The following is a 16,388-nucleotide window of genomic DNA, read 5'->3' on the forward strand; positions in this document are numbered from 1 at the left end:
CTGAGTAGAGTCTGAGCGAGCGGCGGTTGAGAAAACAGTCAGCCTCGCTTCGGAGTTTGTAACGGAGAGCAGCTGGGTGTTCGCAGCTCCTGTGCGGCTTCAAGCTACAACCAGCCTTGTTTCTCCGACTCCACCACCGCTCCCCGACTCGAGGTAATGGACTATTAAGAAGACTTTCTAAGAAGAAACCCTCCGCGCAAACTGAAAAAGCGAGGTAAGTTGTGGCTAATGTCCCCGTCCTTCCCTTCCCTCTGTAGTGAGTGTACCCTCTTCCTGATACTTTTATTCCCTCACAGCACAGCTGAAATAAGTTTACAACCCAAACAATACTCCTTTCTGTGTCTTTCCATCACTGTTAAGCTGTTACGGTAAAAAAAAATTTTTTTTTTAGAAACAACACTTGACAGTTTCTTCCATAACTTTGCCCTGCAGCAGCATTACACGTCGCTAGCCGCTGATCAGGCTAAACCTACATTTCTAATCGGATGAGGCTGGTCCTTTTTATCCTTAATGAACCTCCAGAGATGTTCTCAGAGGTGTTCGCTGTATTTTCACTGAAAGCGTGAACACAGGAAGTGGAGACCGCACAGAGCTGAGTGAGTATCTCGTTTCAGCAGCCCATCAGTCAAGTCAGTAGAAAAAAGCAGGAGAAAGAAGGCAGCTTTTACTGCACTTGTTTCACCTTGACAAGCGAGTGGAAATGTTTGCTCTCCTGCAAATGAATGTCTCTGGTAAACTGTGTGTGCATTCAGTCAATAGAGATGCAACAATCACTCTGTTTTCACTCTCCAAGCTGTAGTAAGTTAAAACAGGGAGTCATTCACACAAATGAATGTCAGACATTTGGGGGAATTTTTTTAAAAAAAAATTGAGCATGCATCTCCTATATTGCACCTCTCTCACTTAAAACATTGCTCTCACACTCTCAAAAAGTATCCCCAAAATTATCGTTCTGTGCTCAGATTTAATGCACAAATATTTGTCGCTCCTTTTTCACTTCTGTGTGTTGCACTTTAACTTCCTCTGTGGGGACGCAACCTTTTCTCTCAGGTCTGTTTTCTCTGCTTGCGTGTTTTCATGAAATGACTGTATCTTTGACATTTTGAGAATAAGAAATTTTGAGCACAAGGAGCAGGATTCAAATAGAAGATGTTTGAACAAGAGAGATTCAATCTGACTGCAGAAACTCATTTTCGAGTGTTGTGAGATTGTATTTGTAAGGTTTTTATTTTTAAATTGGCGATTTGTGTAGACAAGTAGACAACTTGGGATTGCCTCACAATGTGAGGCTTTGCAAAATTAGCAGAATTTCATTGGAGTTTTATGTAGGAATGATGGAGTCTTTTCAAATGATATTACTAGGACTGCTGGAAGCCTACCAATTTACATCATATCATAATGTTTTACTTTTTATGTGGTTTGAATAAACATCAAACCACATAAAACCACATTTGACTTGTAAAGGCAGCCATATTGAATTCTGAATTCAAGGTTTTTGGAGCTTTATGACTTTTCTACTTGGGTTTTGCACTTAACAAGACTTTTTATTCATTTTTTTCTTACTTGGAAGTTTAAAGAACTAAAAATTATTTTCCTTTTTTTAATTCTAAGTCATAACATCAAACTGAAAAGCTGTACTGGAGTAAAGAAGTCTTAAAGTTTACAGTTCTTCATGGAAGGTGCCAGCAAAAGCCTGCTGGCCAGCAGCTGGCACTGCTGGCCAGCTGGATGAAAGAAGATGTTCTTTTTCTTTATTTAAAACAAAATAAAGATATGTGCAGACAGTTTTTGTGGATTCAAGTCAGATTATGTGATATATTTATTTTGTTTTAAATCTCTGAATACTGTGAAGCTGGAGTATTTTTATTCACACAGTGGGAAGTCTAGCCAGTATGTTATATGATTTGTGCTTGAACTTCCTCTGTCAGACCCGGTAATGCATTCCTGGGGGTGTTAATAGACACTGAAATAGACGCATAAATGTTAGTGTCAAAAGAGGAGGTTTAGTCATCACAATCACAAACACTCAGGAAATGATAAGAAAGATGCTGTGTTGGACAGAGGAAACAAACAAGAGAAACCTCACCAAACACACAGCTGTGTGGCATCTGGACTTTTTCAGATTTAATTTCAGTAATCCAGCAACTTGAGCTGGATTAACACCAATGTGTTGAGGCTTGTCTCTTAAACATTTCAAGATGCTGATCTCCGACAGAAGTTTGCTAAATTCGACAGATGTTCTATTTTTGCCTTACACAGTGAGTTTTCCATTTGTTTTGGGCCAGATTTGACCACAGTGGAAGGCGACTCGGCCTGTAGTTTGGCTCGTCGATGAGGCAGTCGGCGGGCTTTTGAATTGAATTAGTACTTATAAGAAAAAGGAAAAAAAAAAAAGTAGATGGAGTGAGTGAGGAACAGATAGATACAGAATGTTTTTGATAGGAAACTGCATGTTCTTTTCCTCATACTCTGCAGGAGAAAACAGCGACAGAGAGGAATGGGAGACGTTCAGTTGTCACATTGACATTTCCATCTCTGCTGGCTTTTGTTTAGACATTGAGGGAAAAATGAGCGGTGCTCTCCACATATAATCAGCAACAATTTTCTCTGAGTGTTTGTCCAATGCTCAGTCTGTTTTGCAGCTCTTCCCTCCGTCTCTCTCTGCCGTCAGTGGCATTTTTTTATCTTGTTCTCATCCGCTCCTCATAATGGCTTCAGTGTCATGATTGTGGTTTTCTGCAGCGCCTTGACGCAAAGAGCTCTCCGTCTCACAATGGGAGCTGATGTGTGCTGAATTAAGATGAAGTTTCTCCCTTGGGTTTCGTGCACAAAGAGGAGATGCCATTTTTTTTCCTTTTTTTAAAAAACTGACAAATAATAAAAGATAGAGCAATGAAAGTCTGTAATTAAAACATGCTGTTTATCACTAAAAGTGACAACTATTTGGGTTTTTTTGGTGATTCACAAATATTTTAACACTGATGGCGGTTTTAAATAGAAGGTGGAGGTTATTATTACAAAGGGTTTGTTTTAATAAGCACCTGCAGGAGGAAGAGTTTACCACTTTTTTTTAGATTTAGCAGTAAATATGTGATATCAAAAACTTTTTGAAATTTATAATTTTTGTTTAGGAAGAGAGCAGTACTCGATAGTCTTGCCACAGAACTGCAGAAGAAATGTACAGTTTGCAATTATTTTCTGTCTAACTGGAGGCAATTAGTAGTTTAGCTATTTTTTTTCAGTTCAATTTGACTTCAAATTAGAGCTGCACCATTGGGCTTCTTCCTGGCTGATACCAATTTTGATTTTGACCTTTTAATTTTCTACAAACTAAAACGGCTAAAAGAGAAAAATGAGATTGCGGGTCCTTGATAGAGCTAGCATGAAAGTATAAGCTGTGTTTGGTGTAGAGTAGTGGGTTCTGATGCATTTAATGACTATAAGGACAAACATCAAATTTTTTGTTGTAATCTCGGGCCGACCGATTGATTGCATTTCTGTTCTCTTGCATGGAACCAATGAACTGTGAGTGGAAGTTTTTATTTACCTTTATCTAACTGTGCAAGTTTGAAGAATTAAATTGGACTAAAAATCTTTTCTCTTTACTCCCAACTTGGTTTAGTTGCTGAAACTTAACTTTTGATTGTCATTTGATGAACAGAAAGCTTGTACAGAAACCATTTCCTGTACTACTCTGTGGTACAGATCGGACCAACAGTGGTCTCTCTCTGACCTCACACCAAATTACACGGCAGATTAAGTTGCACTCAGACATTCAAGGAGCCATTGAAGCTCGCTGCAATGAACACACACCGCCACGGTACTTGTAACGCGAGTGCTCCCTGCTCCTAAAGTTATGCTGGGCGGCAGCTGCTTTATACGGCGGCTTGATTGCAAATGGGCCACATTTACAGTCAAGAGCTTGTTTTTTTTCTGAGACAGGTGCAGTTTTTAAAGCTTTTAGAATTTGACCCAAATTATTAAGCTTTACCGAGTGTGAACATTTCATCTTTCGAATTAGTCAGTTTGAATTAAAGCCGTACATACAACCTAAGTTCTTTGCATGCACATAGATTAAACCATAGTGAGATCAAATTTGTGGGTTTAGGGTAAAAGTGGTTCATGTGCAATAGTTCCTTTCTCTTGACATGGCATTTAACTTCAACGTCACTGGTGTTAATGGTTTGACTAAAACAGTAAAGGCTGCACTTTTGATATCGACTCAGTTTTCGTCATCTGCAACAATGTTAACAGGGAGAAAAGGTACAAGAAATAAGATATGTCTTTATATTATTTTAATTTTGAATCCAAATAAAAATTAAGGAATAACAAGAGAACAATTTATTTTCCTAATCTTTATCTGACATTTCTTCAGCATTAAAGACAAAGTGTTGGTTTATATAGCAGATGTTCCTAATTTGCGTTTAATGAATAGAAGAAGAGTAAAAAAAAAAAACACTCCAGATTTTTCTGTATTTAACCTGCTGATCAGATTTAGTATAGCCCAGTGTTTGGGACTATTGAATGACTATTGAATGATTCTTCTCTAACAACACAAAACAAATGTTGTTGCCAATCTGCAGTAATTGTTCACCAGCAGACAAAGACAAAGCAGAGCTGCTGATCAAATCAGCAATCAGACTGAGTGTGTTTGTTTTGTTGCAGAAGTAGCCCTGTAACAATAAAATTTAGCTGGATGATAAATTGTCCCAGACATTATTGCAATAAACAATAATGTTTTGAGGCGTTTTCAAGTAATATAATTGCACAATGACATAATAATACTAGTACACCCTCTAAGAGATGAATATGCTTTAATTTCTACTGTACATTTAACATTGGACCTAGAAGAAATTTTAAATATCCAAAATAAATTGAATACTCAAGTCTCTAAATTAAATGTGCCTTCAAAAAAAGGGACTAGTTGAGACCAACGCACCAGAAACCTTCTGTCATCCAGTCTTTGGTTGAAAGAGACAAGAAAAACAATCATTCAAATATATTTTATTGAGCTCATTTTAATTTTTCATGCAATTAATTGATTTACTGTTTTTTTGTGTGACAGGTTTAAACAGAACTATGTAAAATGTTTTTAACTTCAGCAGAAACATTAGTTGTAGTTTTTATACTTGGTCTGGTCTGATGGCTGCTTCTGATTTGGAAATGTTATTACTGCAGAGATGAAAAGTAGCTTCATCGTTTTTTTAAAAACTTTTTAAAGTAAAATTGATGTTGTAGTAAAGCTGGTGAAAGATGCATCATGCCTAAGTGGGCGCCTCATTCATATGGTCAGTAATCTGGTACTTTTCAGTCCTTTTGGCTCTCAGACAGCTTCCTTCATCTCCCTGTGTTCTTGGATTATCTGTTGGACTCTTGCGTCGAAGCTTACCTGCAGGATATAAATGGAGACCTGTGTACGTTACATAAGTGGGCAACAAGATGTTCTGAGACGAATACCATGTGGAGGGCTTCAAACAGCAAGAACAGATGAACTTAAGTACTCTAGAGAGACCCCAGCTGCTCATCTTATCTCTGTTTGAACATCAGTACTGAGCAAATATCTCTTTAGACTAGCAACATTTCTTAGGAACAACTGTCTAAAATCACAGTCTCCAAATTTAGTCAGTAAAAAGTATTATTTTTAAAGTGATGCAATAATCGATTTATGTGACAGGTTATTATAAAAGTAAAAAGTTACATTATTCTGATCTGTAAATTTGCAAAATGGCTTCTTTGATGCACTTCGGAGTTTAAAATAAGAACAATAAGTAAATCTGTGATGCATAAATTAGGATTTACTTCTTAAGCCATAATTAGTATTTTTATTTATGAACTTGCTTCCTTTGTTTGGGAATCTGGAGACAAATGTAGATTTTTCAGCCGTTTAAATGTCCAGTAATAGTGTTGAAGTTGCATGTTTCCTGATATTGTTCAGCCTGGTTATATAGGCACATCAAAGCCCTTTTTGGGTTGAAATAAATTCAAGGTTTCCCTCAGAAAACTTGCTACGCCCGGTGGTTGTGGCGCTCGGCAGTCATTCATCCAGCGACCCTCCATGTTTTGGAGTTAAAAAATGTTTAAAGTTGACAGGAAATTTGAAAATTATTGGAAGATTAATATCTGAACACCAACTATAAAGCCTTAGAAAATGCAAGCATTAAAAAAAATCTTGCTAAGCCTGGTTGGGACACAAGTAAAGCCTGGTGGCTTGCCAGGCTTGTAATAACCTGGGGGAAACCTTGACATTATTTAATGTTACATTTAGTAAATATGACCAGTCAGGTTGAGCATCCCCAAACCAAAGTCTAATGATGGTGGGAAACATTGTTAATCAAATGGAAACTGAAAAAAATGTTTTTTAAGATTATAAATCATAATTGATGCGTTTCAGAAACACATCAAACTTAATACAATATTAAAAATGCAACAAAAAAGGTTAAGGTAATTGTCAAGTTGTCATTTGAAAAACATGCATTAAACATCAGACATCTCATCAGATGTTTGATGCAACAGATTACCTCGTTGATTGTTGGTAAGTCCCGTCTTGGACTCCAAGATTTGGTGTTCATGTTGGTGTTATTAGAAACTGAAAGTGATGGCCTGTTCTGCTCAGATCCACTCTGACTGCTTTAGCTTAGGTCAGCAGCTCTATCTCTGGGCTGTTCTCAGCTCAGAAGGTTAAACTAGCTTTCAGTCACTTGTCCTGACCTCCTGGGATGCTTGAGCGAGAATCTGCCCACACCACGTGAACTTAGCACTTGTCAAAGCCCCGGTTATGTAAGCCTGTGGGCTGCCAGGAGCAGCAGGTAAGAGCCTTAGCGGTTAATTGTGGCCAGTGATCTCACAGAGTCAGAAATAGAGGAGATCTTAGGGTGACTGGCTGATGGGATGTTCGATGCAGGCCTGAGTTCTCACCCCGTCATCTTGTTTTAAAATAAACAAAGATTATCAGCCAATGGGAATGTTGTCGCTGCTGGGGCTGCAGGCCCTCAGGTGAATAGTAGTAATCGTGCACATATTTGTTTTTGTCTATTTTAGCTCACCAAAGTGGAAAACACTTTCACAAGCAAAATATTGGATTAAAAACACTTATTAGACAGTATTTTGGTTGGAAATCTTAATTACTTTAATTTCTGCAAATCATAATATTGTTGGAAAGGGATTTGCAGGAGTTGCATGAAAACATGGAACATAGAAAGAAGAGCGGGTTGTGCAGATTGTTAGCCTGTTGAAAACTGGAAAATCCAATCTTTTACCTGTCAGTAAAAGCACCATAAGTGAAACCTAATCTTCATTATGGAAACTATTTCTGAATTAAGAAGAGTTAGGTTTTTTCACTATTTGTTTGTCTGTGGAAAAAACAGTTTTAAAGAAATACCAAACCCTTTCTGTGCAAACAGGATGGTTACAAGAGGATTAAAAAGAATTGAAACTACTAATTCGGTCATCAGGTAGTCTGGTAGTTTATTTATTCTTGCCAGAATAAATAAATTTATTCTTTGTTTAAGATAAACCAAAAGGATTTATTAGTATAAAGAAATGATAGATTTGCATGATAATTGATGCTTTTCTTAAAACATCCATCAAGAAGGATATCATTAAAATTGTTTCAGTTTCCAGTTTCTCGTCTTGTTTTGCAAAGATGTGTACAAAGATGACTAGAAAAACTGAAAGCAGTTTCTTCTTTTGTCCTGTGTATAATTTCAATCATATTTGGAAAGCATCTATATTAACTACTCTAATCAGGCTGAGGTTGAAAGCATTTCTTTATCTTTCCAAAAGTGCTCTTTTTCTCTTTAGTAAGTGGTTGAAATGAAAGACTATCACATTATAGAACTTTTATTGAATTTTTCTAGTTGCTGAATTGTTGGAAAAGCAAATATTGACCATATAAGCACATCCCGTTGATTAATTTTGTAGCTCTTGTTTTTACGAAACTGTCAGGCGTAGCACTAATTAACCTTATCAGTCTTGTTTATAATAATAGCGGGCAAAACATTTTAGTCATCTTGTAAACAGTAGGACTGGGTGGATGCTGCGTATTTTCGATTAAAACTAAAAGCAAACAACTGAATAAGCCATTAGGCTTTCCAGGAAGTGTTATTAATTTCTAATGTGAGTCAAAAGCATTCTGTAAAGTAATTTTTTTTATCTGACTGTGGTAACGAGTGACTGCATGACTTGTTGTTTCTCCTTTGCCTCAAAAACCATCATTATGCGCCACAATCTATCAAGCAATTAAAATGCAAATATAAGGGAATTGGTGGTTCAGATGGAGAATAACTTGAAATGAAAAGTGCATGAATAAGAAACAAGAAACAAATTGTATAAAAAGCATAACATTGGTCCTAAATAAAATCCAATTTGCTTTTAGTTTTGAGGCCTGTAGTTGTGGAAATATACTAAGTTGGCTGCACAGTTGGTTGTTCTTGCAGGGAGGAGGTTCTGGGTTTGAATCCCAGTCTGACATATTTCTTTATGAAGGCTGTGTGTTTTCTTTCTGCTTTTAAAGGTTCTTCTGTCTTCCTCTCACAGTCCAAAACTTGCCACATGACTGTGTTCTTGCATGGTTGGTTGTTCTGTTTCAGCCTGAAAAGTCATTATCAATTGAATATAAAGCAAATAAGTAGATTAGTTTAGTCAAAACTTGTATTTAAAAACAGCAGAGAACAAAGAATAGCAAAAACATTTATTTATTTGCAAAAAATTCAAAAGTGTTATCTAAAACCATCCCAAGATTTCTAGTAAAATGAATGGCGGTAATAACAGATTAAAATATTTTTTTCCCCATTCATGTTTTTACACATCTCTCTATGTCCGGCTGCTGTTGTACATAGATTTATCCATAGATTATCATCATAGCTGAATATAAAGGATATGTTTCAGCTCCTTTGTGAAAAAGGAGCTCAATGGAAGTAGGATTTAATGAGATTGAGATTGAACCTAAGATGGAGCCTTGAGGTACCCCTCAATAGACGTAGAAATGGTTTGTTGTTTAATGCTTATTACAACTCCATATGCCACATTTCTTTACTCGTTAAAGCTCCCTGCTATGTTATTATAATGTATTGCTCTCCTAAATGTTACTAGTAATTCACAGTGTACTTTGATTGTAACCTTTGCAGGTTGCTGCAGAACAGCGTTATTTAAAAAAAAAACAAAAAAAAAAAAAAACAGAATATGTGTGGCCAGATGTATCTCCCAACGACCAGTTTTTGCTTTTGCTTCAATGCAGAGAGAGGTTTCGGTCAATTTGCTGCTTCAGCTAGTTGGCTGAAAGCAGCTGGCAATAAGTGGGGGAGGGGAAGTCAATTTGACAGGCTTCCTGGTTTCTCAATGTATTGAATTTAAGCTGTTGCAGTGGTATGTACAACTGAGTGGTTTTATTTCAATACACCAACACATGATGGATTATTTCTGGCTAACTAATAAAAATGTTCTTGATGCACATTTTAAATTAAAAGTTGTACAATTTCTGTTGTAACTTAACATCCTTGTTTAATAAATTTAACTGGATACCATCTAAGCGTTATGATCTAAACAGCAGGCTAACTTTTAGTCTTATTAATCCATTTCTGTTTCCAGGTGTAACGTCAATCTAGCGTTAGGATCTGTGTGAAGGCGGCCGTCACGTTACTGCAGCTCATTGTTTACCTCCAAGTTAATTAAAGGATTAAAGCGGCCAGTTTATGGAACATTTATGTATGAGCAGGTGAAATAAGGTAAAAGGGCAAAACGAGTTTTACAACAATGAGAAATTAATTAGAATAAGTTTGTTTTCCCCTTTCAGTGGAGTTGTTTGGTTTCAGGTTATCATCGTAGCTGTGATTTTTTTGAGTTGGATAAAAGTCAAATTCGTAGGCAGTTTTTCTCAATCGGTGAAAGTAATGTCCGTGTGTAATGATTAGGATGTGATTTTAAATGTTAAAAATATTCATCAGTGTCTTACAGACACAGCACTAATAGTTTTACGATACCCTACAATGAAGCTTAATGTAAATTAAATAATTTTCTTCCTTCTTTTTGAGTCTGTACTTTTAATAAAGTAACTACTTTCACATTTCTTACTTTTTTAAAGAAAGAAAAACATTAACTGAAGTCTCTAATGTGAAGTGCTTAGACTAAGTTATTCTGAGTTTTGACCTGATATTGCTGCTTTTAGCTGCCATAATCTGTGAATTTTTCACAACTTTAGCTTGGAGAGTTAAGAAAAACAGCCTGTTCAGTACATTAGCTTTACCGAAGACATTTTTTCTTATTTTCTTCCTGTAAAAGATCTTGTTTCAAAGAAATTGTTTACAACATTTCATGGAACCCGTCAGATTTATAACGAGACTCAAATTTTACAGCTCAACAAATATTGGCAAGGCTGAAAAGCTGTTTCGACAACGAGCTTCAAAGTTCTTGCAGGAAATGTAAGTTGCATCTGCAGAGATGCATGCACAGGCACATTATTGTGCACGTGGTTATCGACAGGTGTGGTTGGTGCATCTACACACATTCTGCTCCCTGCAAACATTCGGTGGTCTCCGTTTCTCCTTTGCCTTGCATATTGTTCATTGCTGTTGTTGATATGTTTTTGCATTTTGATATTAAATAGAAAGAAGGACATAATAAATGCTTCTTTTGTCTCATTTTCGAATTATTCGGCTTGGCAAAAAGGCTGGTAAAAGGTTGAGAAACCTTTCAGAGTTTGAGTGCAAAGTGTTTTTTATTGTTTTATACTGTGGTGAATTATCCTGGTTGTTAATCTAGTTGAGACAATTAAAGTGGTGAGAATTAGAAACTTTAAAATGAATTTTAAAAGCTTTTACTTACCTTGTTGAAGTTGCTCAAACCGTTGAGCTTCAATTTTGGTAATCCGATGTTGAATCTCCTTCCCTCAGAAACAACTTCCTCTCTGATGGTGTTGACTATTAGCATTTAGGCAGGGCGTGTTCACTTGAGTTTTAGTTTATGTTTATATTTTTTGGGGTTTATAGTCGAGTCATCAACCAATTTTTCTGTCCGTCTCTAGTTCAGAGAGCCGGTACCATCATCTCTATTCAATAATTTACTTCTTTCTACTTGCATGTTTTTATTCAAGAAGATGACTAAACAATTTTTAAAAATTTCAGCAGACATTTTTCTACCTGTTTTTTTGTAGCTGTGTGTATATATATATATATATATACTGTATATGTGTGTATTTTTTTTTAAATAAAAAAAACCCAGACAAACTGTAACACCTCATCAGGTGATTCTGAGTGAATGATGACTTTTTCAGTTTAGTATTTCATCTGTGTAAGATGAATGTACGTTGAAGTCGGAGCTGTTTTCATATGTTTTGTGTAAACATTTACAATAGTTTTCATTTCTTACCCTGTTTTTGGTCTCTATTTTTTCCTCTCGCTCTAGTTTTCATGTGATTATTAACATATTCTCTTATGTCTCTTGTTCAGCAGTCTAAAGCGCCGCTGCCCTCACATCCAGAAGCTCCTCCAAATCAAGCAGCCATGGGCAAACAGAACAGCAAACTCCGCCCCGACGTCATGCAGGACCTGATGGAGAACACGGACTTCACCGAGCACGAGATCACCGAGTGGTACAAGGGCTTCCTGCGGGACTGCCCCAGCGGCGCCCTCAGCATGGAGGAGTTCAAGAAGATCTACGCCAACTTCTTCCCGTACGGAGACGCCTCAAAGTTCGCCGAGCACGTCTTCCGCACGTTTGACGCTAACGCCGACGGGACTATAGACTTCAGGGAGTTCATCATCGCCCTGAGCGTCACCTCCCGCGGCCGGCTGGACCAGAAGCTGAAGTGGGCGTTCAGCATGTACGACCTGGATGGGAATGGATACATCAGCAAGGCTGAGATGTTGGAGATTGTAACGGTGAGATTTTTGTCAGGTGTTTTTGTCCATCTTTACATGTTGCTGCATTTTGCTTCCTCACTTCAAGTTTCTTCGAAGTTAAAATGTCATTTGAATATTTGTGATGTGAAGCTAGCTGGCTTGTAAAGGGGTTGGAAAAAAAAGTTAAGCTCTTTGACTATTAGAAATATTTCAAACTGAAAACATTGGATTAAATTTCGAGTAATTTTAAATGTCTAGTCCAATGGTCTGCGACATGCGGCTCCGGAACCACAAGTGGCTCTTTGGACCTTAAACATTGAATATATTCATTATCTCTTCTGTTCTGTGTCATTTGACAGCTGAAAAAACTTCTGATAGTAGAAACTATCCGTTCCGTTCTGGTTCTCAGATTCCTCTGAATTGGACTCATCTAGAGGAGAGTTCATTTAGCTGTGCACTCCTTCACTTACAGCTAAATCAAGTTCTGTGAATCGTTAGATTCCTCACTGTGCGTCATACACACACGCGCACACACACAATCCTCTACACATGTTGTTACATCACACAACATAGAGCTAAATCAAGCAGACTGTGTAATCTTGTTCTCAAAGTTAGTTTTCTTTATTTTTAGTTGATGCCTGAAGTGAAAATGTGTTTATTTGTAGGGATGTTTTTTTTTTTTTTTTTTACAAATCTCCACAACACTGCAGCAATATTTCATAAGCATTTAGAATCAGACAGAAATTATTTTTACATCGATGCCAAACAAAACTGGAAAGATTAAATAAAACTGTATTCCTGTATTGACTTTATTCCTGGTAGAATGCCATATAAAAATCTTCATACCTCTTGATTTTTTTTGTGGTCTTTTTAAAAAACGATGCATTTTTTTATCCCTCTGGTTTGGAGCTGTGTAGTTTGTCACAGCTCCAAACGTTTGCATATCAACAATCAGAATCAGAATCTGCCTTATTGTCCACGATTCTCTGCATTATTTAAAGTAAAAATAACCAGGAGGTATTTTTCCAGTTGTTAATAGGTAAAATATCTCAAAATAAGTCAGATTGGATAGAGAATCTCTGCAAACATCAAAATCAACTCTTATTGATGTTGGGGTTTTTTTTCAGGCCATTTACAAGATGGTTTCCTCTGTGATGAAAATGCCAGAAGACGAATCCACACCTGAGAAGCGCACAGACAAAATCTTCAGGCAGATGGACACAAATCGAGACGGTAAGGCTGCTGAGAGTCCTTAACTCCAACTTAGACATCCTTGAGACCAAACCTGTTTTACTTACATTAAACTTTCTTTGTTTCAGGTAAACTGTCCCTGGAGGAATTCGTGGAGGGAGCAAAGAACGACCCCTCCATCGTGCGACTGCTGCAGTGTGACCCCAGCAGTGCTGGGCAGTAGGAAACTGGACTGATACATTAGCACATTTTCAAAATGGCTCCCATTTGACCCACCTGAGACTCTTTTGAAATGTACTACTTTGATCTATAGAGAGGCACATGAACACACAGACACCTGCTGTACCAAAGCACAATATACATGTCTGTAAATAATCGTTCACACACTGTTCACGGGCCTCTGTGTTCGGTCAAAGGTTCTGCACAAACACGGGTCTGATCCGCGGTACAGTTTTGACTTGAAGGACTGAAATTACCATCAAAGACTCGTTGAAATGGAAAAGCGTTTTCCTGCGCTGTGAGATCACAGCCGGCGGGGATGACGCAGCGCATCCATGAGGTACGTTGAAGCAAATCCAAGTTTGTTTTGACCCGTTTTTTTATTTTGAAAAGCAGGATTTCCTATTTAAAGAGAATAATGTTGATTTTGTCTGTGTGACTGACACGGTTTGCCGAGTGCTGATGAACAGATCTTTACCAAGTATTGCAATGTGGCTCACTGTCAACACTGGGGGAAATGAAGCATGTCAGTCTGGGGCTACAGAGCGGTTATTTAGACACAAGATCTGGGAATCATTGTTTTAAATGTCGAATATTTTTTTATGTACTGTATTATTTTTTGAAAGAATGTTATGAAAGAACCAATACTGACTCGGCTTTCTAAATGAAGTTGTTGTGACCGCTGAATATACCTACGTGGTCTCTGCAGAGCGACTCTATGTCATGCATAAACTGAGCTGTGATTGTTTGTCTGCAACTGCAATTTAAGTGTGAAAGGAAAAAAAAGAAAGATATATGGATATATAGTATGTTCTCATTTTATTCTGACGTTACGTTGCAGCGTTTTGCTGCAGCGCAAGATTTCACTTTCAATTTTCATGCATAAAATACTGGAATGTGACGGATATTTTAATTTCTTTTACTTGACAAATATGTAAGAAACTTGTACAGTGTATTCACACATATTTATGCTAGACATGTTTTAAGCAAAAGGAGAGAACCAGGTGTGTTTTTTGCATGTTTGGCGTTAAATTTAGTTTTAAGGAAATTAATTTCCCCTCATAAAGAAAGAAATGTTGAAATCCAAAGCCGTTCTCCCTAATTTAATAAAATGTTCTGTGCAAGAAAGCTAAAAAAAAAAAAAAAGAGAAAATCTTCTGTACGAGTGATGATGTTCAAGTTCAGATTTTGTCTGAGTAAATGCCAGCAGTCGTGTTTTTAACTTTTCCACAGACTGAAAACTCCTTGCAGGAGCAGATCTCACTGTGAACATTTCACTTCTTCCGTCAGGATTCTTTCACTGCCCTGCTGATATGAGAAACTGCTGTATTCACATGTTGAAATGTAACTATTGGGTGAAGATTAAAAAAAAAAAAAAAAGAAAAATTCAACTGTGATGACGTTTGTAGCTCTGCTCCTTTCATTGAGACAATCAGGTACTTCCACCTCTTCATTTCATTTCAATTGCATCCTGTGGTCAAGTGCCAAATATAGAAGAATTAAATGAAAGAAGAAAAAGCACAGTATTGTATCCATTTATTCTGTACGGTTCAACTGTTGAACAAAAAGGGAAAAAAAAAAAAAGTCACTGTATAATTTTCTAGATTTTGCATGGGTCCTTTGCATCATGTATTCTGTGTAGGATGTTCATTTTGTTCAAATAAAAGCAAAACGGAGGAGTAAGGATCTATTTTTGCAGCTCTTTTTGTAACATAAGTGCATAAAACTGGATTATTTTTTTTTGGATTGGTAAAAATAAGAAAACAATTTCAGTATTTTAAGTCAAAGCTTGAAACTTATCCATGGTTTGTGGAAAAACTTCAGATTTCTTCTTATTTTTTGTCTTCGTTTTATCGCACCTAAATGTTTTCACAGCATCAGGTTTTAATGTCAAAGATAATCAGAGTTAATAAAATATCTAGTTTTTGAATTATTTAATTTTAGGAAATAAAAGCCACTAGACTTACCTGACCTCATGTGAGGCGTTACCTACATTAGTTGAGACACTTTTGGAGACGAGAGCTACCGTCAAGTTTTTCCTACATTTTTCCAAACAAAAAAATAATAATTGTAGTAAATTCAGACCCAGATCAGATGAACTAAAAAAAAAATCTGATAACATCTGATAACAGCAAGCATGATTTAAAAACAAAAAACAAATTTATATTTTTTCACACCTCTATACGAGTAGAAATTATTTTTTTTATTTCTTGCGATTGCCTAGTTGATTATAGCTATTTGAAAAAGGACATTTTTGTTCCGTTTGTTTTTATTATATTTTCAAAACAGCCGTACTTATATTACATCTCCATTTACAAATGAAATATTTCATTCGTACGTTTTAAAAACCATACCAAATAAAATGTAGCTTTTACCACGTGGCTGAAAGACGAGAGCGTCAAACAATTTAAAAATTCGTTTACTTTGATTTTGAAGAAATCTACTTGAAATTCTTGGATCATACGTATAGAAATACAAAAAAAAATAATAAATAATGACACTTCTAGCAAAAACAATGTTTGGCATGCAGAAAAAAAAAAGCTGCTAAGTTGTACTTGGAATCAACTAAGTAAATTAAAGCTGCGGCTACATACAGCACATCAGATATATTTAAGTGGCTACTTCTGACGTGACATTTGGCCAAAACGCGTCTGTACATAATTATTTTATACAAAGAGTTTATACAGTAAAAATATTCAGTAAAACCGAAGTACGTGGGCATGGAGTCCAGCATTTCTTCTATCAATTCACAAGAACGTCCGTTTTTCTTTTTTAATCATCCTGCATAGGAAATAGAAAATGCTTCATAGAGGTAAGTGTAGTGTGGGAATCAGGGGATTCAGAGGTTCGAAGTAAAGTCCATCAACTCATCAGACGTTTCTCCTGCAGGCGTTGAGATCCGAGGGCGAACCGTCAGATCTCCGTCAGAATGACCTTGAAGGCGTCGGCGCTGTTCTCGATGCTGAGGATGAAAGTGTCTTCGTTGGAGTAGTGCTCGACGATGTTGTCGTCCATGTTCACCAGGATTCTGCCCCCAAAGACATAAATGATAGAAACAATTTAGTACTGAATCCAAAATTTAGATCTTAAGTTGTTGTTTTTTTTTTTGTAGGTAAATTGTGAACTTTTTCAAAGAATTTTACA

At 36.7% G+C, this 16,388-nt stretch overlaps 2 protein-coding genes across 3 annotated transcripts in view; one reads left to right on the forward strand and one right to left on the reverse strand.

Moving 5' to 3' along the window:
- LOC102233825 (neurocalcin-delta B) lies at positions 1–14,828 on the forward strand. Of its 2 annotated transcripts, none has more exons than XM_023344498.1 (4): positions 1–214; positions 11,442–11,873; positions 12,962–13,067; positions 13,154–14,828. In XM_023344498.1, exons 2-4 carry the CDS (start codon positions 11,496–11,498, stop codon positions 13,246–13,248), a joined length of 579 nt encoding a protein of 192 aa, XP_023200266.1. In that variant the 5' UTR covers positions 1–214; positions 11,442–11,495; the 3' UTR covers positions 13,249–14,828. The 2 variants fall into 2 exon arrangements, with proteins under 2 accessions (XP_023200266.1, XP_014331563.1); XM_014476077.2 differs by having other exon boundaries at positions 11,445–11,873; positions 13,154–13,248.
- The window catches only part of LOC102234082 (grainyhead-like protein 2 homolog), a 23,174-nt gene continuing 21,549 nt past the window's right edge, over positions 14,764–16,388 (reverse strand). Inside the window, exon 16 of the mRNA XM_005797391.2 lies at positions 14,764–16,272. Within this exon, the coding sequence (XP_005797448.1) occupies positions 16,158–16,272 (115 nt within the window). The 3' untranslated portion in view covers positions 14,764–16,157. The remainder of the gene's footprint in view (positions 16,273–16,388) is intronic.

This window comes from Xiphophorus maculatus, chromosome 13, assembly GCF_002775205.1.
Source record: "Xiphophorus maculatus strain JP 163 A chromosome 13, X_maculatus-5.0-male, whole genome shotgun sequence".
Lineage (NCBI taxonomy): Eukaryota > Metazoa > Chordata > Actinopteri > Cyprinodontiformes > Poeciliidae > Xiphophorus > Xiphophorus maculatus.

Excerpts from the sequence above, each read along its gene's own strand:
- LOC102233825 (XM_023344498.1), top strand. The coding sequence starts at position 11,496 with ATGGGCAAACAGAACAGCAAACTCCGCCCCGACGTCATGCAGGACCTG. Across the intron at positions 11,874-12,961 it reads AGATGTTGGAGATTGTAACG|GCCATTTACAAGATGGTTTC; the intron begins GTGAGATTTTTG and ends GTTTTTTTTCAG. Across the intron at positions 13,068-13,153 it reads GATGGACACAAATCGAGACG|GTAAACTGTCCCTGGAGGAA; the intron begins GTAAGGCTGCTG and ends TCTTTGTTTCAG.